At 40.8% G+C, this 16,095-nt stretch overlaps 1 protein-coding gene across 4 annotated transcripts in view; it reads right to left on the minus strand.

Moving 5' to 3' along the window:
• Positions 1-16,095, minus strand: part of lrp1 (LDL receptor related protein 1) — a 384,066-nt gene that overhangs the window by 318,294 nt on the left and 49,677 nt on the right. For 2 of the 4 annotated variants that reach the window (XM_062971112.1, XM_062971114.1), the window contains exon 2: positions 11,467-11,589. In XM_062971112.1, the coding sequence (XP_062827182.1) occupies positions 11,467-11,589 (123 nt within the window). Of the gene's footprint in view, positions 1-11,466; positions 11,593-16,095 lie in introns of all 4 variants that reach the window. The other 2 variants (XM_062971111.1, XM_062971113.1) reach the window with 1 other exon arrangement.

Below are 16,095 nucleotides of genomic sequence, written 5' to 3' on the forward strand. Positions count from 1 at the left end.
GGATTGGGAAAGTCCTTCAGCAACACTTTTTCCTGAGACCCTAGAGAGCGACTTCTTGGCAAAACAGATGGTTATGGAACAGAGGAGGGAAAGCAATTGACCCTTTCACACCACGTAGTTATAGCACTGTAACACCACTTTAATTGCCATGACAACATTCTATGAAATCCTGGAATTGGCAGTTTAGAGGTAGGGCCCTTTAAAATACTCAGCCAAAAAAAAACCTCTGGTGCCTCTGAGCAAATCTCAACCCCCAGATTGCATAAATCTATAGTAATATAAGTTGCATAGTGTGAAATGGCCACTGGGATAAAGCAGCCTCCCATGTTCTTTGGAAAGGTCACTTTTTATGAGTATAACCCGCAGAATCCTTCAGCCACCACGACCATTCTCAGCTTGCAAAGCAATTGTTCTCAGATGTCCCCATGTCATCCATGCCCTAAGCCCTTGGAACATAGTAGACTATTGACCAATCTTAATAAACTAGCCCACAATGACGCTTTAGAGGTTAGTCACTGGTTGGCTTAGACTGTGGTTTTGCTTCACCAACATTATTCTGGTATCTTGATCTCACAATTGCAAAAATCAAGTATTGTTTCCGCAAAAGGAGGAAGAGGCAGGGAGGAACTCATTCAAGTTCAGACAAAAAGATAGCCATGCTCTGTCTTCCTCCTTAGACCTTATCGGGCAGAGCCCTGGGCTTTTTGAGGCAGCAATAGGAGGCAACATTTATAGTATCGCCAGTTAAAAGCAAACCCCCACGACATACTTTACTGCACCAGCCTCCTATTATTTATGGCTCACAGTCCAGACGCAGATTAAACTTCCTCCAGGGACGAGCCTGCATCATGCAATAAAGCAATTTCAACGTTGTGGATTAATAGGCAATTCATCTCGGAGCGGCTGAGTCATTGGGCAGGGCTGGAGGATGCAGTCAGGGAACTGATGCTGGCCCTTGGGAGTAAATCGTGATTAATTGGAGGCAGGAGAGAAAGGGCCTCCGGAGCAGCCCCTTAGCAAGAACTGATTAAAGGACCAGCAGCTAGAGGCAGGCCATGATTGCCATGGGCCGAGAATCCCATAATTAAATGAACAAAACAAGGAAACCCCACTATTTGAACAGAGAGGCTTACAATGAGCTTCTCCAAATATGACAGCATCTAATCTAAGTGAGGCCTCAACCTTCATCCTCCCAGGCCAGGCTAGCCAATGATTTTGCTGGCTGGAGATGGTGGGAGTGGCAGTCTAACACAACTAAAAGAAGATGAGAGAAGGTGGTTCAAAGGATGCAATGAGCAGAGAACTGAAGGAATTTCCTCATCGGTAGGCAACAAAAGGTTACCCAGGGCAAACAGATGTGTTACCAATGCATCAGGTTTCAACCAAAACATAAACATATAGCTGCCCTATTGTTTTATTGGTCAATTGATGTTCAACACTAAATCCAATTCACAAATAAAGCAATATTCATTCAGGAAAAGAGAAGACAGAACAGAAGAATAGAAAAGTGGAGAGACATATAACTCAATCACAGTAGGACTCTGATCTCTATCCTAAGATGCCGTTGATTGTAAGACACGCACTAATTTCCGACAGAGAAAAAAAGCTTTATTTATATAAAAAGCACCCATGATTTTATTTTTATTGATGTTTATGTGGGAGAAAAAGTGTGCTTTAATATCGAGGAAATACAGTGTGTGTGTGTTCTTCTACCATTACAGATCCAACTAAATAATTCCACCAATTATTAATAACTATAACTACAAAGGATTAGGTCGTTAGATTTCAGAAAGTTTAAAATTTACTTATTCTTTAGAAACAGTCATAGCTTTTTGAGCAGCTCCAAGCTGTGCCCCCATGTATTTTGTTCAGATATTTGATAACAATGATGATAAGGTCACTCTACTTAAAAACAAGCCACAATATGTTAGCCATGGAACTAAAACTGATAATTGATCATTCCATTTACAATTCCCCAATTTGTTTCTCAGGGGTTACAGCTATCATTCAGAAGAGCTGCCATTTGTACTCATGTAAAAGTCACCCACATGTATAAGTTGCAGACAGCTTTGGGGGTCAAAATTAGATGTGATATGACCTGTAGATGAGTCGAGGGGCATTCTACAGTTGTGGGGAAACACCACACGGGAGGCAGCCCGATTGCAGAGAGAGTTGCATGGATCAGCCATTCTTTTAGATTCTCGTGATACAGACTAAACTCTGGCCTTTCACAACTCTACACAGAAAAACGGGTGTTTCCTTCATCGCTACGAGGCAAGGTACAGTACTCAGACTGACCTATGGATAAGCTGATCCACGTTTTGGGGGTGTATTTTTATATTAAAATTACTGGACTTATACATGAGTATATAAGTTAGATATTTACTCCTGCCCCAAGTGCTGTAAACGTCTTAACCAGAATTCAAGTAACCGGGGGGAAATCAAAGAAATACTACTTTAAATAAAAATGAAAATCAAATCAATGTTCAGCTGACATGTTAAACTGTGTTATATTAAGTTTCTCTTTGTTCATCTTAATTTGCTTTTAATTACTATATTTTAGTATGTATATCAAGTCAATACAGAGCTTAGGGTATGGTATAGTATGGAAGTAGCTGGCTTAACCTTGAAGGAGCTGGAGGTAGCAACTGCCGACAGGGAGCTCTGGTGGAGCTGCAGGGAGCTCTGGTGTGGGCTGGTCCATGAGGCTATGAAGAGTTGGAAGTGACTCAATGAATAAACAACAACGACGTAGTATGGGTTGTAGCAGTGGTTCTCAACCTTTGGACTTCAGTTCCCACAATTCCTAACAGCTGGTAAACTGGCTTGGATTTCTGAGTGTTGAAGTCCAAAACACCTGGAGGATCAAAGGTTGAGAACTGCTGGGGTATAGTATTAGGCCTATTTTAATAGTAACTCTCAAGCAACCAGGAACTAGATTTATTTGGCATCTATCAATCCCTTTGGGTGCTTATCAAGCAGTTCAATGGCAGAGGAAACCAGGAAAGGGGTGGGAAATGTTTCCTAAAAACAACCACTGAAATTGAGAGCTGTTTCACACTACACTATTAAAACACCACAACTGCCAAGGCAACAAGAGCCATATGAACCTGAGGAGTCTGCTATGTTACACTAAAGACTCATGTATACAGAAGCATACTATTTATTTATTTTATTTATTTTATTTATTTATTTCCAACATTTATATCCCACCCTTCTCACCCGGAGGGACTCAGGGCAGCGTACACAACTGGCAACAATTCAATGTCGACACATAAATACACATAACAGTAAATAAAATCCATTACAAACAATTAATACAATATAAAAATATAAAATATATGGTTAAAATCCATTCATCCAATATCCTTGTGCATTAGCCATAAATCAGTCCAGGTCATCTTTATTATTTATTTATTTATTTATTTACTACTTCTGATTTGGGCAGTAATTTATAACCATTGTGAGAATAGCCAACCTCCACAATTCCTCGGGCTAATGACACAAGGCCCTCATGAAAGTGAAAAACCACAAATAAAGAATGCTTTTTTACGTGAAATTCCTCTCTCTCAGAATTTCTAAGTCTTCCAGCACACATCTATGGTTAGCCTCCATGGAATCACACTGGAAGACCTAGAGTTGTCCTCTGTAGGAATCTCTAGATCTTTCAATATGACTGGAGGATGTTGACCATAACATCACACTGGAAAGACCAAGAGATTCCTAGAAATAACATTTTTAATCCAATTATTAATACAGTAATTAAAGTCACAAAAGTCACAACCACAAATGTGGAAGGATGATAGTACTCTTAACCTAATCTCACATGAAAATTACGTGCTTCATCTTCAACAGGATTCTGAGAAGGAAATTGAGGGGGGAAATTGACAGGCTTGTAGAAATGATAGAGAGTCCCTATTTTAAAATGTTGTTTTGGGGTTATACTTCCATAATGGCTTGAAGAACTGTAAAAGAGAAAAGGAGAGAGAAAGAGAACGAGAGAGAAAGAGAGCGAGAGCGAGAGCAAGAGAGAGAGAGAGAGATCTTGTTGCTGGGAGATGCAATGAGAGAGGCAGCTACTCTCAGTGAAATATCCACCAAAATGTTAAATATAGGTCTGCTGTAACTATGATTTAAAATGCAAGCAAGCTTTTTTCTGCTCAGCACTTGGCAAAAAAACTGATTTGGCAGCCATGTAAAATGGGCCGGCATGGCTCATATGGGACAGCGTTTGGCCCCAAAGTTAGAGCATTAAGTGTATACAGTTCAATGACATTTCATTGCCTCTGCCCCTGTCATTACAGTGTTCCCTCACTTATCGCTGGGATTAGGTTCCAGGACCACCTGCAATAAGTGAAAAATCCGTGAAGTAGAGACACTATATTTATTTTAATATTTATACATTATTTTAGTAGTTATACACCATTTTAAGTCTTTATCAACCAATTGTGTGTTGATAAATCGCCTCCTTCTCCTCCCGTTGTTGCTTGGGCTCCTTTTCTCTCCCTTTGGCTTCTCCTTCCTTCCTTCCTTAGGCTGTAAATTGTAATTTTTTATGATTTATAATAGTCTTTTAGAGTTTATTGAAAAACCGCAAAACAGCGAATCCGCGAAAAGTGAACCGCGAAGTAGTGAGGGAACACTGTATAGTGAGGTCCCAGACTCAGAAAAACACCAAAGAGAAGATAAAGATAAAGAAGATAAAGAGAAGATATCCAAACATTGTCTTTGTCAAATGTTCTTTTAAAGAAAACAAAACAATCAAGCAAACAAATTAATAAACCAACCCATGACTACCTATACCGCCCACTTCCAAAATATTCATCTGAGTGCTCTGGGCTATGCACCATCAATTTCACAGTTAGCAAGTAGAGCAATGGTTCTTAACCTGTGGGTCCCCCAGATGTTTTGGCCTTCAACTCCCAAAAATCCTAACAGCTGGTAAACTGGCTGGGATTTCTGGGAGTTGTAGGCCAAAACACCTGGGGACCCACAGGTTCAGAACCACTAATCTAGAGCTACACATATTAGATTATCCAACGAACCTTAACCATCAACTTCCACAATGAGTAGCAACACTCCAGAAAAACAGGTAGGCCAGACAGTCCTAAATGAATAAAAGGTATCCACAACTTGGGAAAGTCACTTTTTTGGACAACTTCCTCTAAACCCCTCCTAAGATGGAACAAAAATATATATATTTCTGCATTCTGGGTGATGTCCAACATCTGAAGCTACTTGCTAAGTAATCTAGGATTATGACCTCCTCTGTGGTTTTACCTGAACAGCCACACAAACAAACAAGAGTGATTATATAACATTGCGGTTACCAAAAAATCCCCAGAAATTTATTTCTCTGTGATGTCTAGAAGAGAAACAATAGAAAAACATCAAGAATATACATCTCCAAGTTTTAAGCTATGGAAAGCTACATGAGTAAAAGGTCTAGTTCAGACTTGATGTAACACTATCAGTCTAAATCTCACTGTCCACCTTGTGCTTCTTCTTCTATCTCTGACATGATTTAATGCTTCTCTAAGATGGTTTCTCACGTCTTAATTTCCTGTGTTACTCAATCATGGATTAAAATCCTGGTTTTGAAGGGTTCACTTAAACCAGTTTTCCTGCTGTGGCCATCACTAGAAAGAATGATGTCCAGAAAAACACATGGACACACAACTTCTTTTCAGTCATGAACTGTCACCAAAAGCCTGAACCAAACTATTTCAGCACATGAAGCGAATGAAGAAGATCCTTCACGTGATGACTACTATCAGCCCCAGGAAACAAGACCAATGGCGAGGGATTGTGGGTGCTATAACTGAATGCATTTGGAGGACATCAGTTAGAGAATGCTGCTTTTGCTTTTCCATCTGTTTCCAAATCTGCACGTCCTGGACACTTCCAAAGAAGATAGTACTTTATATAAGGTCTGTGTGAGTGTGCCTTCAAGTTGACTTATGACAATCCTATGCATTTCATAGGATTTTCTTTGGCAAGGACTACTCAGAAGTGATTTTGCCAGTTCCTTTCTAATACTGATGTCTGCCATTTAAGTACTGTACTACCTAGTCTGATTAGCTTCCTACAATAAACAGGATCTGGTCCTTTTGGTGTACTTAGACCCACAGTAAGGTAAAGGTTTCCCCTGACGTTGAGTCCACTCGTGACCAACTCTGGGGGTTGGTGCTCATCTCCATTTCTAAACCGAAGAGCCGGCGTTGTCCGTAGACATCTCCAGGTCATGTGGCCGACATGATTGCATGGAGTGCCGTTACCTTCCACCGGAGTGGTACCTATTGATCTACTCACATTTGCATGTTTTCGAACTGCTAGGTTGGCAGGAGCTGGGGCTAACAGCGGGCACTCATTCCGCTCCCGGGATTTGAACCTGGGACCTTTCAGTCCACAAGTTCAGCAGCTCAGCATTTTAACATACTTCGCCACCATGGGGCTACCCACAGTAGCTCCCACCAAAATGTTAAAAGAGTCAAGAGCTTTTACTCAGGGAAGGAGGTTCTACTGGCTAACAATAAGTGAGAAAAGTGTTTATGAGTATCTCACATAGTTCGAGTTTGATTTGTGTGTTTTTCCAAATCAACACTGTTCCTTTAAAAAGTCACAAAACTGGAAAGAATGTGGTGAGGAAGCCCTTTGTAATTTATCCAAAAAAGAACACTGTGTTCTACTCTCTCTATCCCTAAGAGAATACAATCCTGATAAAAGATCCCCATCTCCTCCACATGTATGCATGCCTTCACTTCCTCTTCCTCTCCTTTGCAGTCCCAATCTCTCCCTCTCATTCACTCAGACAGTTATGAGATTTCTTTCAATGTTTTTGTTTCCTGAAGAAAAAGTGGGCTGAGGTCCATAGCCAAAAGACACTGATAAAAAGACTGATCGTCAGCCTTCTGTAATGCATGCAAGAACAGCTTTCTTCTATAACCATGAAGAATCAATAGGAAGCCTTTATTTTGAAACAGTAAATATGGATAAAGCAACATACGTCCCCATCTCATTCATATTCATGTGTGCTAGATAAGTCTGAAAGCATTCCTATTTCAATAGTGGGGGCTGAAAAAGCAATTTGCTCAAGGACATCTAATGACTTTGCTGAGCCAATAGCCTGGCTGAGCTGGAACTTGCAATGACTTTCATAGATAGATAGATCATTTTTTGTAGAGGTCACTTATGTAGCTCCATGCAGGCAAAATATACTTCATATACTTATAAGCCTTATAACTGCAAGATAGTCACCCTTACCACAAGTATAATGTCATTAGTATCAAATCTATATGGAAACTCCCATTGTTCTCTCAGCGCACACAGTTGTGGGGGAAAAAGAACGAAAGAAATGGACACTGTTAGTGACACGGGGTGACTTCTGCCTCATCACAACAGAGCATGGATCCACTTTAAATCCAGTTTCTGCCTCCTGCAGAATTCTGAGGTTGGGACTCCATGGTGTTCTGTTTCCATAAGCACATGGAAACAGAGCTCGAAGACCGTCTTAAACAGTCGGTCAGATGTTATCTGACTTCAAGCAGCAGAATGTGGGAGAAAGACTCGGAAAGGTACAGTAAGCTTGTGAGATGGCTAGCCATTCCAGAAGATGGGAAAAGATGGGAGGGAATGGGGTAAGACAGTTCCCTCATAGAATCATAGAATCATAGAATAGTAGAGTTGGAAGAGACCTCAAGGGCCATCTAGTCCAACCCCCCGCTAAGAAGCAGGAAATCGCATTCAAAGCACCCCCGACAGATGGCCATCCAGCCTCTGCTTAAAAGCCTCCAAAGAAAGCCCTCCACTTTCCCCTGCTTTCCCTCACCCATCTGATAAGATCCCAGAAGTTGCTAGGCCACTTGAAATGAGTCTGTAGTTTACAAGACATTTCTACAACTCCCAACACATCCTGGCTGAAGCCTTTAGGTACTATATTTTAATTGTATTTGCTTTCCTCTGGATTTTATTATTGTTAGCTTCCTGGAGTACTATTTTTTTGGAAGAAAGGTGGATTATAAATCTCATGGAGACAAATACTATATAAACATATAAAACAATTATAATAAACTCTGCCTAAGCAATCATAAAAAGAGCATTGAGGGTGCAGGACTGTGCTAGACCGGGAAGCTGATCACTTTATGGAAAACTCTCTAGTAAAGAGCATCTGCATAAAACAGGGCCTGTAAAAAGATGAAATTATGATGCCCAAACAAACCATATTTCCTTACTATAAATATAGTTTGAAGTTCAACTATGAATCTTTTCTGCAGCTGTTTGGATGCCAATGACTTTTCAAACAGAAAAAGTGCTCCACTTAAGGCTTCCCAGAGCACCCTCCCTCCCACGTCTCATGCACAAACTTCCTACATTTTAGGTTTTACTGCTGCTTCCCTTTTCAACCCACACAAATTATTGCTGGCTCAATCTCCCTTTATCCAGGATCAGACCATGAGAGGGTCATTCTTATGCAGCAGCTGAAGCAGAGTGAGATATTTCGGATGCAAGGGCTGATGCTTGGGATAAAACCATGAGGCCAAGAAAGCCTAGTAAACAGACCAACAGTGTATTAGAGCCAAGGCTGCCACCCAAACTGCAAAGTCCTGCAGTAGAGAGGAAGGAGAAATTATTATGTGGCCTGGGACTGCTGCACAATGCCAGGGTTTGTTGCTGCCACTGACGCAGATCTGGTCTCATCCGCTACACAAACTGCATAATAAAATGAAGAGGGTCTCTGCGACTCAGATCCATTTGGGCAGAAAAAGAACAACTGAATGGGAAAGCAGGGTGCCAAAGAAAAATCAGGATGCCGCTCAATAGTTACGAGTTTCTCCCTCTCCACTAGACCTTTTATACTTCCAAAAGCAGACTTGGTTTACCCCAAAACTGGTGGAAGTCAAAAAAATTTAGCATCACCATGCATTGGTTCTGCTTTGTTGGCTACAAGGATGCATGTGACTGTGGGACAAATTGTCACTTCATCTGGACTCTTCACACACAACGTCATTCAAGTCAGAACAAGTAGAGACCAGAATGTCTGTTTGTATCAGAGACGGCCAAACAGGTAACTATGGTTTTATGGTTAGATCAGGTTTACATATATATCCCTGTCTGAAACAAGGGTGGATTGTTTTGAAAAGCTAGGAGATTAACATGAATACTTTGACCCTGGGAGCTCAGAATGAAGAGGAAGACTTTCCTACGCCATCCCATCAGTAGTAGCTGTAGAAAACAAAATTCTTCACTTTATTTAATTTGACTCTAAACTCCTAACAAACACTCTGACTTCAAACCTCATACTGTCAAGCACATCTCTAGAGATGGCCATGCATCTCCTTGGCTCTTATCTAATATTCTGGACCAGGCCTGCACAACCTGTGGCCCTCCTGAGTCCCAAACACCTAGATGACCACAAGTTGTTCAGGCCTGGTATAGAAAATCAAAACTGGAACCCTACACTCAAGCAGCTTTAGGATGGAGGCATTCTTGGATAATACCAAGACAACATCCAGAACACTCTCCTTTTCCTCTTCAAATAACTCCAAAAGTACACCTACATATAATCTTTTAAGCATATTGTGGAGAATCACAAAAAATCACAACAAATCCCTACTCTACAAAAGCAGAAAACTAATTGCCATGGTTAGGAACCAAATCAACAAGACTTTAGGGTGATGACCCAATCCCATGAACAGTTCTGTCTCTGCAATTCCATTCAGTCTAGAAGTCTCTTTACCTGGAGTATGTAAAGGTGGATTCTGGGAGCTGATTTAAAACTCATCCATTTTATAAAATGGTCTGAATGAAGGCTCAAGTCATCATATTTTCTTGTTGGCTTTATAAAATGACAAACTCACCTTCTCATCATGGCAGCAATGCTGGACAAAATCATTATGCATTATACAATTTTAAACAAGAACTCATCTGGACACAGAGTCAAAGACAGCTTGACACCAGCAGAAATTAATTGACATGAGAAAAATATTACATGGAATAACATTACATTTCTTCCACATCTGAATTCAGAAGAAATGTGGCCAAAATACAAACAAACCCAAAAATGTAAGAAAAAATGAGAGGAGTCATTTATCATTTTTTAAGCCAATGATCAACAAACGCAGTCCCAAAAATCCCACATGATTTTCTCTTTGTTGTTTTTTTTTTTGGGGGGGGGGGGGGAATTTTTCAAATGCTGGTTGGCCCTACTTGATCTTATAGTGTGCCATTGCCCGGGGGGGGGGGGGGGGGGGTGTCACAAAAAAGCTCTAGCATTTAGAACAACTCTCCCATTTACAAACTGAATAAACCCAGACACAGGCTTTTTAAAAGCTCAGTCACTGTGCTTCAATGACACCAACTTTTGGCAGCAGCAAAGTGGGAAAGCAAGGAAGCAGTAGGCATTTCTGATTAATAAAGCTCTCTCATAGAAGAGCTGTGCATCCAGAGCAGAGAATCAAGCAGAATAACAAATAATCTCCCTCTTTTTCTTTTGAGAAAGAGAAATAAGTATCTCTAACATTTCTCACTGCATTTTCGTCCCCATACACAGGACTATATGATAGGCTTAGGAAAAATAACTGGGAAAGTCACTGTTTTCAAATGTAACTTCCAGAATCCCCCAGCCAGAAGAATCACTCCATCATCCCTGCAGGAAGATTTTAGGAGGTATTGTCATTTCCCTAAATTCTGCATTTACGCCTAACTTAAATTCGTCCTATACCCTGAAGCAAAGATGTTTTTAAAATATCACAGTATCTCCAGAGCATGTGTGACAGAATACTCGCAAAATAAACTGCTCACATGAATAGGAAGTTGGGAAAAAACTTTTTTTCTTCTTCTTGTCAGGAGAGACTTGAGAAACTGCAAGTCACTCCTGGTATGTGAGAATTGGCTGTCTGTAAGGACATTGCCCAGGGAACGCCCGGATGTTTGATGTTTTATCATCCTTGTGGGAGGCTTCTCTCATGTCCTCGCATGGGGAGTTGGAGGTGACAGAAGGAGCGCATCAGCACTCTCCCCGGATTCAAACTGGCAACCTTCAGATCAGCAACCCAACCTTCAAGTCAGCAGTCCTCCTGGCACAAGGATTTAACCCCTTGCGCCACCAGAGGCTCCTCTGGGAACAAAAAAACCTGAACCACTGCATACCAGGACAAATAGAAAATCAGCTTAAATAACACAAATTTGGTCAGGATGGTATTTGGGTCTCAGGTCCTTAGCCATTTTGTTCCCCATACCACAACATTGCAGTGGCTTTGCTTTTCTGCAAACACATATATGCATACAACAGGTCATGTACAAAATCAAGCTGATACACAGAACATCAGGTTTCTGGTTAATCTGCTGTGAAAGTGGGAGACAAGAGAAATAGAGGTGAGAAACAGAAAGAACACAATGTGGCAGGTTTTCTGCTCTGCTGACTATGACTGGTCATCCATGCAAAATATGTATGTGTGTTTTTCCTACCAAAAGACTGGTCCTTGAGCCGGTTCCAAGCGTTCGGGTCTCTCCCTTTGGGCGGTGTAGGTCTAGGCTGCAGCACCCACTCCGCACGCGGGGAATTGGAAGGTTTTGCTTTGATGGCGTCTTCTACTGAAAAAATAATAGGGTCACTTTTTCTTGTTGTGTTCTTTCCCCCTCCCTTCCCCAACTCTCTTCCAAATCACATTTCTTCTTAATTAGAAACCTTATGTTAGGGGTAATATCAGAATAGCTATTAAAATCTGCCCAAAATGCATCAAGGTAAAAAGGACTTTGTCATTTTAAAAAGGACAAATTGTCCTTTCCCTCAAATTCCCTCTGGCTGTACATGATACTCTAGCCAAAGCCCTTTTTCATCTACTGAGTGGATCACTGATCACAGCATACTTCTGTTTTAATTTTACTGGTAAGATTATATTGCTTTATCACACAAAAGATACTGAATTCTCATCACCTGCAATCCTCACCTGTGTCAAGCCAGTGCTAGTACCATTGGGCATTGAAACCAATTGGACTGAGGACTTAAAACATTTTGCCAATTTGGCAGATATGGAATTCAACTCTCACACCAATAATATACACTATACTTGCACATAGGGTAATTATATGCAATCAAGACTAGGCCCTCTGTATTGATCATGTGGGTACATTAATTTTTTGAATTATACGTCCTAGAATATCTCAGGCCTGAAGCCGTGTTAGTCCCAACTAGAACAGATTCATTGCATCAATGGGAGTTGCATTATTGTTGGGTCAAAACTTACAATTGATCCAAAACATACTCCCAATTACGATTGAGACCATTAAAAATATAACATTTCCATATTCTTTTTTACAGTTATCACAGGGAAATTCAGCAGACTCAGTTATTCCTCCTCCTGGCAGGATACAGCTGTATCAAAACTGTCTGTTGTGCCATAGTACATAAAAGATTCAGGACAGGTATCCTTTCCCCTTGAACACCCGGCAGTCTGACATGCGACAGCACTTCAGTATGGCTGACTTCCCCTCATCAGACCACACAGCTCTCAAATAAAATTTCCTTCAAATGGCGCAGCCCACAATTTCCCTTCCTCAGTCCTCATCATACTCTGCATTATGTATAGAAGAGGTCTGACGGACCAATTCACAGAGCACAGGATAAGAGAGAGTGTCATCAGCTGACCCGCCTGTCTTTCTTGGACTCTGGGAAGGCTCAAGCTTTTGTCATTTTTTAATGATTTGGCTCTGAGCAGGGCAATGTAGGGAAACCCGCACTTTAGTTGCTTGCTCTCTCTGCAATGAGGATGGATTAGCAATACCTTAATCATCCCAGGCAGATATTTCTCCAGCTTCTCTTTAAACCCTTCAATTGTTAAAGCCTTTAAAACCAACCTTGGGAACATGCTCCCTTGCATAATCTCACAGTCAAAAAGGCTTCCTTAATACTTAACTTCAATCTTCCTTCCTGTAGACTAAGCCCATTTGAAGGGAGACGGGACCCTGCGTTCGCTCTCTCACTCACTCTCTCTTTCTCTCCTCCGGTATGAACGTGCCCATATATTTCTTCTTCTTTATTTATTGTTCTTGCATTCCAAACTTTATATAACTTTTGTCACCTCCCCAGATGACCTCCCAACAATGACATTTCCTGAAAATCACAGAATTCACAACCAAACAGAGTTCAGATAGAACCTCTTCCAAACAAAATCTCACCATTGATTTATCACTGTATTCCAAGGGATATACCTTCCCATCTTTTGAGGAGATGACTACAAAAGCTGTATTAAATAACTCCCTCATACCACAAAATAGGATGTGATGGTGGCAAACATGTGCCTTGAAATGAGAATAGACTCATGTCTCATCTAACAACAGAATGGGCACGCAGGTCAGGCATGTTAAACCAGTGTCCTAGCCAGTCTGTCCTCCACAAAGGTAACATTCTCCTAGCTAGGGCAGAGTATAGAGGGGCAATGCTGGCACAGGATGCCATCTATCACACTGGAGAAAGACTACATAGATGTATCCATGCTATTTGGGTAATGCTCCCAATATTGTCCCAATATTACTATCCATATTACCGTCACCTACAGTCTTCAGCTACACCCACTTGACACATCATCAAAGAGCTATGATCAATTCTGAAGAATAACACAGTCTACAACAATGGTTCTCAACCTGTGGGTCCCCAGATATTATGGTCTTCAACTTCCAGAAATCATAGCAGCTGGTAAACTGGCTGGGATTTCTGGGAGTTGTAGGCTAAAACACCTGAGGACCCAGAGGCTGAGAACCACTGGGACTCTACAAGCTTTGGGAAGCTGGTCATTATTAGCCTACAGATAGCCTCGAAATCTCAAACTCACTTACAACAGGACAATATACTATGTTACAGATGGCATTCTACGTTCTGCATTGAAAAAAATAGGACAGTCTCCACACAATGTACACAAACTGAACATTAAGAACTGCAATATCCAAGCTGCAGGACATTTTAGCCTTCCTAGACCCACAATACAGGATTTAAAAGTTGCAATCCTTGGACAAGGAAATTACATAAGAAGGCCATAAAGACAAACACCTGGATTGAATTATTTTTACAAATTCCAATCCATTGGCAAAGGTATGGTCAAGGCATAAAAGGATTCATAGCACACTACATATATTAATATAGGAGTTCATGCTGTTGTGACAAAATGAGTATTCTCAGAGAAGGTTTTAAACCCATGTAAATTGACTTTTAGTTTTACTGCTTTACATTAGGTGACCACTGGAAAAAATCTGAAAGACCAGTATCACCTCATATAACCCTTGAAAGTTTAGGGCACAGATCATGATTTGGATTTGTCTGGATCCTATTACATCCTATCCCAGTCCCATAACTATACAAATATGCTTTATATCCTGAGTCCTGGGTACCATTCTGCACTGCATCTGAAGAAGTGGGTTCATATCCATGAAAGAACATGATAAAGTGAATGCCAGTGAGTCTTGGAGGTGGTGACACATTTATTTTCTCCCTCCTTTCTCCGTTTTAGATTGCAAGAGATTAACATAGTTACTTCTTGAAAAACTACTAACAAAGGTGGTTTCATAAAATACTTTCATTGTGCAACCATTCTGCTTCATTCACAGAAGGAAACATTGTTGCCTTGCATTTGTAATCGTTCTATGCTTTCTCCCCATTTCTTCTGTTGTTTTTCTTACCTCCAGATAATTCATTAAAAAAGCTGTGTAACAGCCAGCAATTAATGTCAGCCTGGAAGTCCCTTGAGCACAGGGGCTGCATGAAGAAGATTCAGTCAGCTCAGGGGACAATAAAGGTGTAATGTTTAAAAACATTCACTCTTTGGTTATTTAGAACAGATTTCTGCTTTAAGAAGTGGGATAAGCTCATGTTTAAAAGATGGAAGCTTGTCTCTTTGTTTCCCTCTACCTACACCATCTTTTTTTCCTTTCTTAGTGTCAGCCTCAGTCCTAGACACAAGTATGTGCCAGATAAACCTAGCCTGCAGAATTATCTGGTGATGACTTGAACAAGTTCAAAAGCAGACAGAGGAATCAAGCCTGAGGTACTAAATTGAAAAACATAAGCAAAGTCATCTTGTTTCCATAAACAAGGAGCAAGGCATTGGGTGGGGAAAATAAACTTCTTTTTTGTTCCAAAACTCCATTTAGCAGACATTTTTTAAAAAGTTGGCACCGTGAAATGTCCCATCCGCTTATAACTGGTAAAAATGATTAAAGAGAGATCTGGTACAGTTATGTCTGGTCTGGAACACAGAAGTCAGACATTACCCTATCCTTCTTGGCATCCGATCCTTTTGCTGGGAGACCAATTACCTGCTTGTCCAAAATAGAACTGCTTGAGCTGAGCGCAAGGGGTTTATTTGTGGAGTTAGTGTTTATCTTTTATTGTAATTTTCATTCAGTGATCAACTGCAAAAGTTTGAAGTACTGGATAGGAACTAGTGGGATTCTATGAACCAGATTTCATTTAAAGAAATTTGTTGAGGTTTTTTTAAAAAAAAAAAAAACTAGGCAGAGACAAATGTAGGAATGGCAAACTTAAGGGCTATGCAACCAGAAGCCTTCTAGGTGTTCTGTATAGAATTACAAAATACTATTGTTTTACCTGAAAGAACATCTCTCTCAGAATCTCTAGGTCTTCCAGTGTAACGTTATGGTCACCATCCAGCATATCGTGATCATTTAATCACACTGGAGGATGTAAAGATTCCTAGGTTTATCATATTACTCAAATCCACAATTAATTGCCCAGGTAGAGGGGAAAGGTGCTGGAGGAAAATCCTGAGAGTGCCTTGGACCGCAAAAAGATCCAACCAGTCCATCCTCCAGGAAATAATGCCCGGCTGCTCACTGGAGGTAAGGATACTAGAGGCAAAGTTGAAGTATTTTGGCCACATCATGAGGAGACAGGAAAGCTTGGAAAAGATCACGATGCTGGGGAAAATGGAAAGAAAAAGGATGAGAGGCTGACCAAGGGCAAGATGGGTGGACGGTATCCTTGAAGTGACTGGCATGCCGGCCACATGATCTTGGAGGTGTCTACGGACAATGCCAGCTCTTCAACTTAGAAATGGAGATGAGCACCAACCCCCAGAGTCGGAC

This window comes from Anolis carolinensis, chromosome 2 (assembly GCF_035594765.1).
Source record: "Anolis carolinensis isolate JA03-04 chromosome 2, rAnoCar3.1.pri, whole genome shotgun sequence".
NCBI lineage: Eukaryota > Metazoa > Chordata > Lepidosauria > Squamata > Dactyloidae > Anolis > Anolis carolinensis.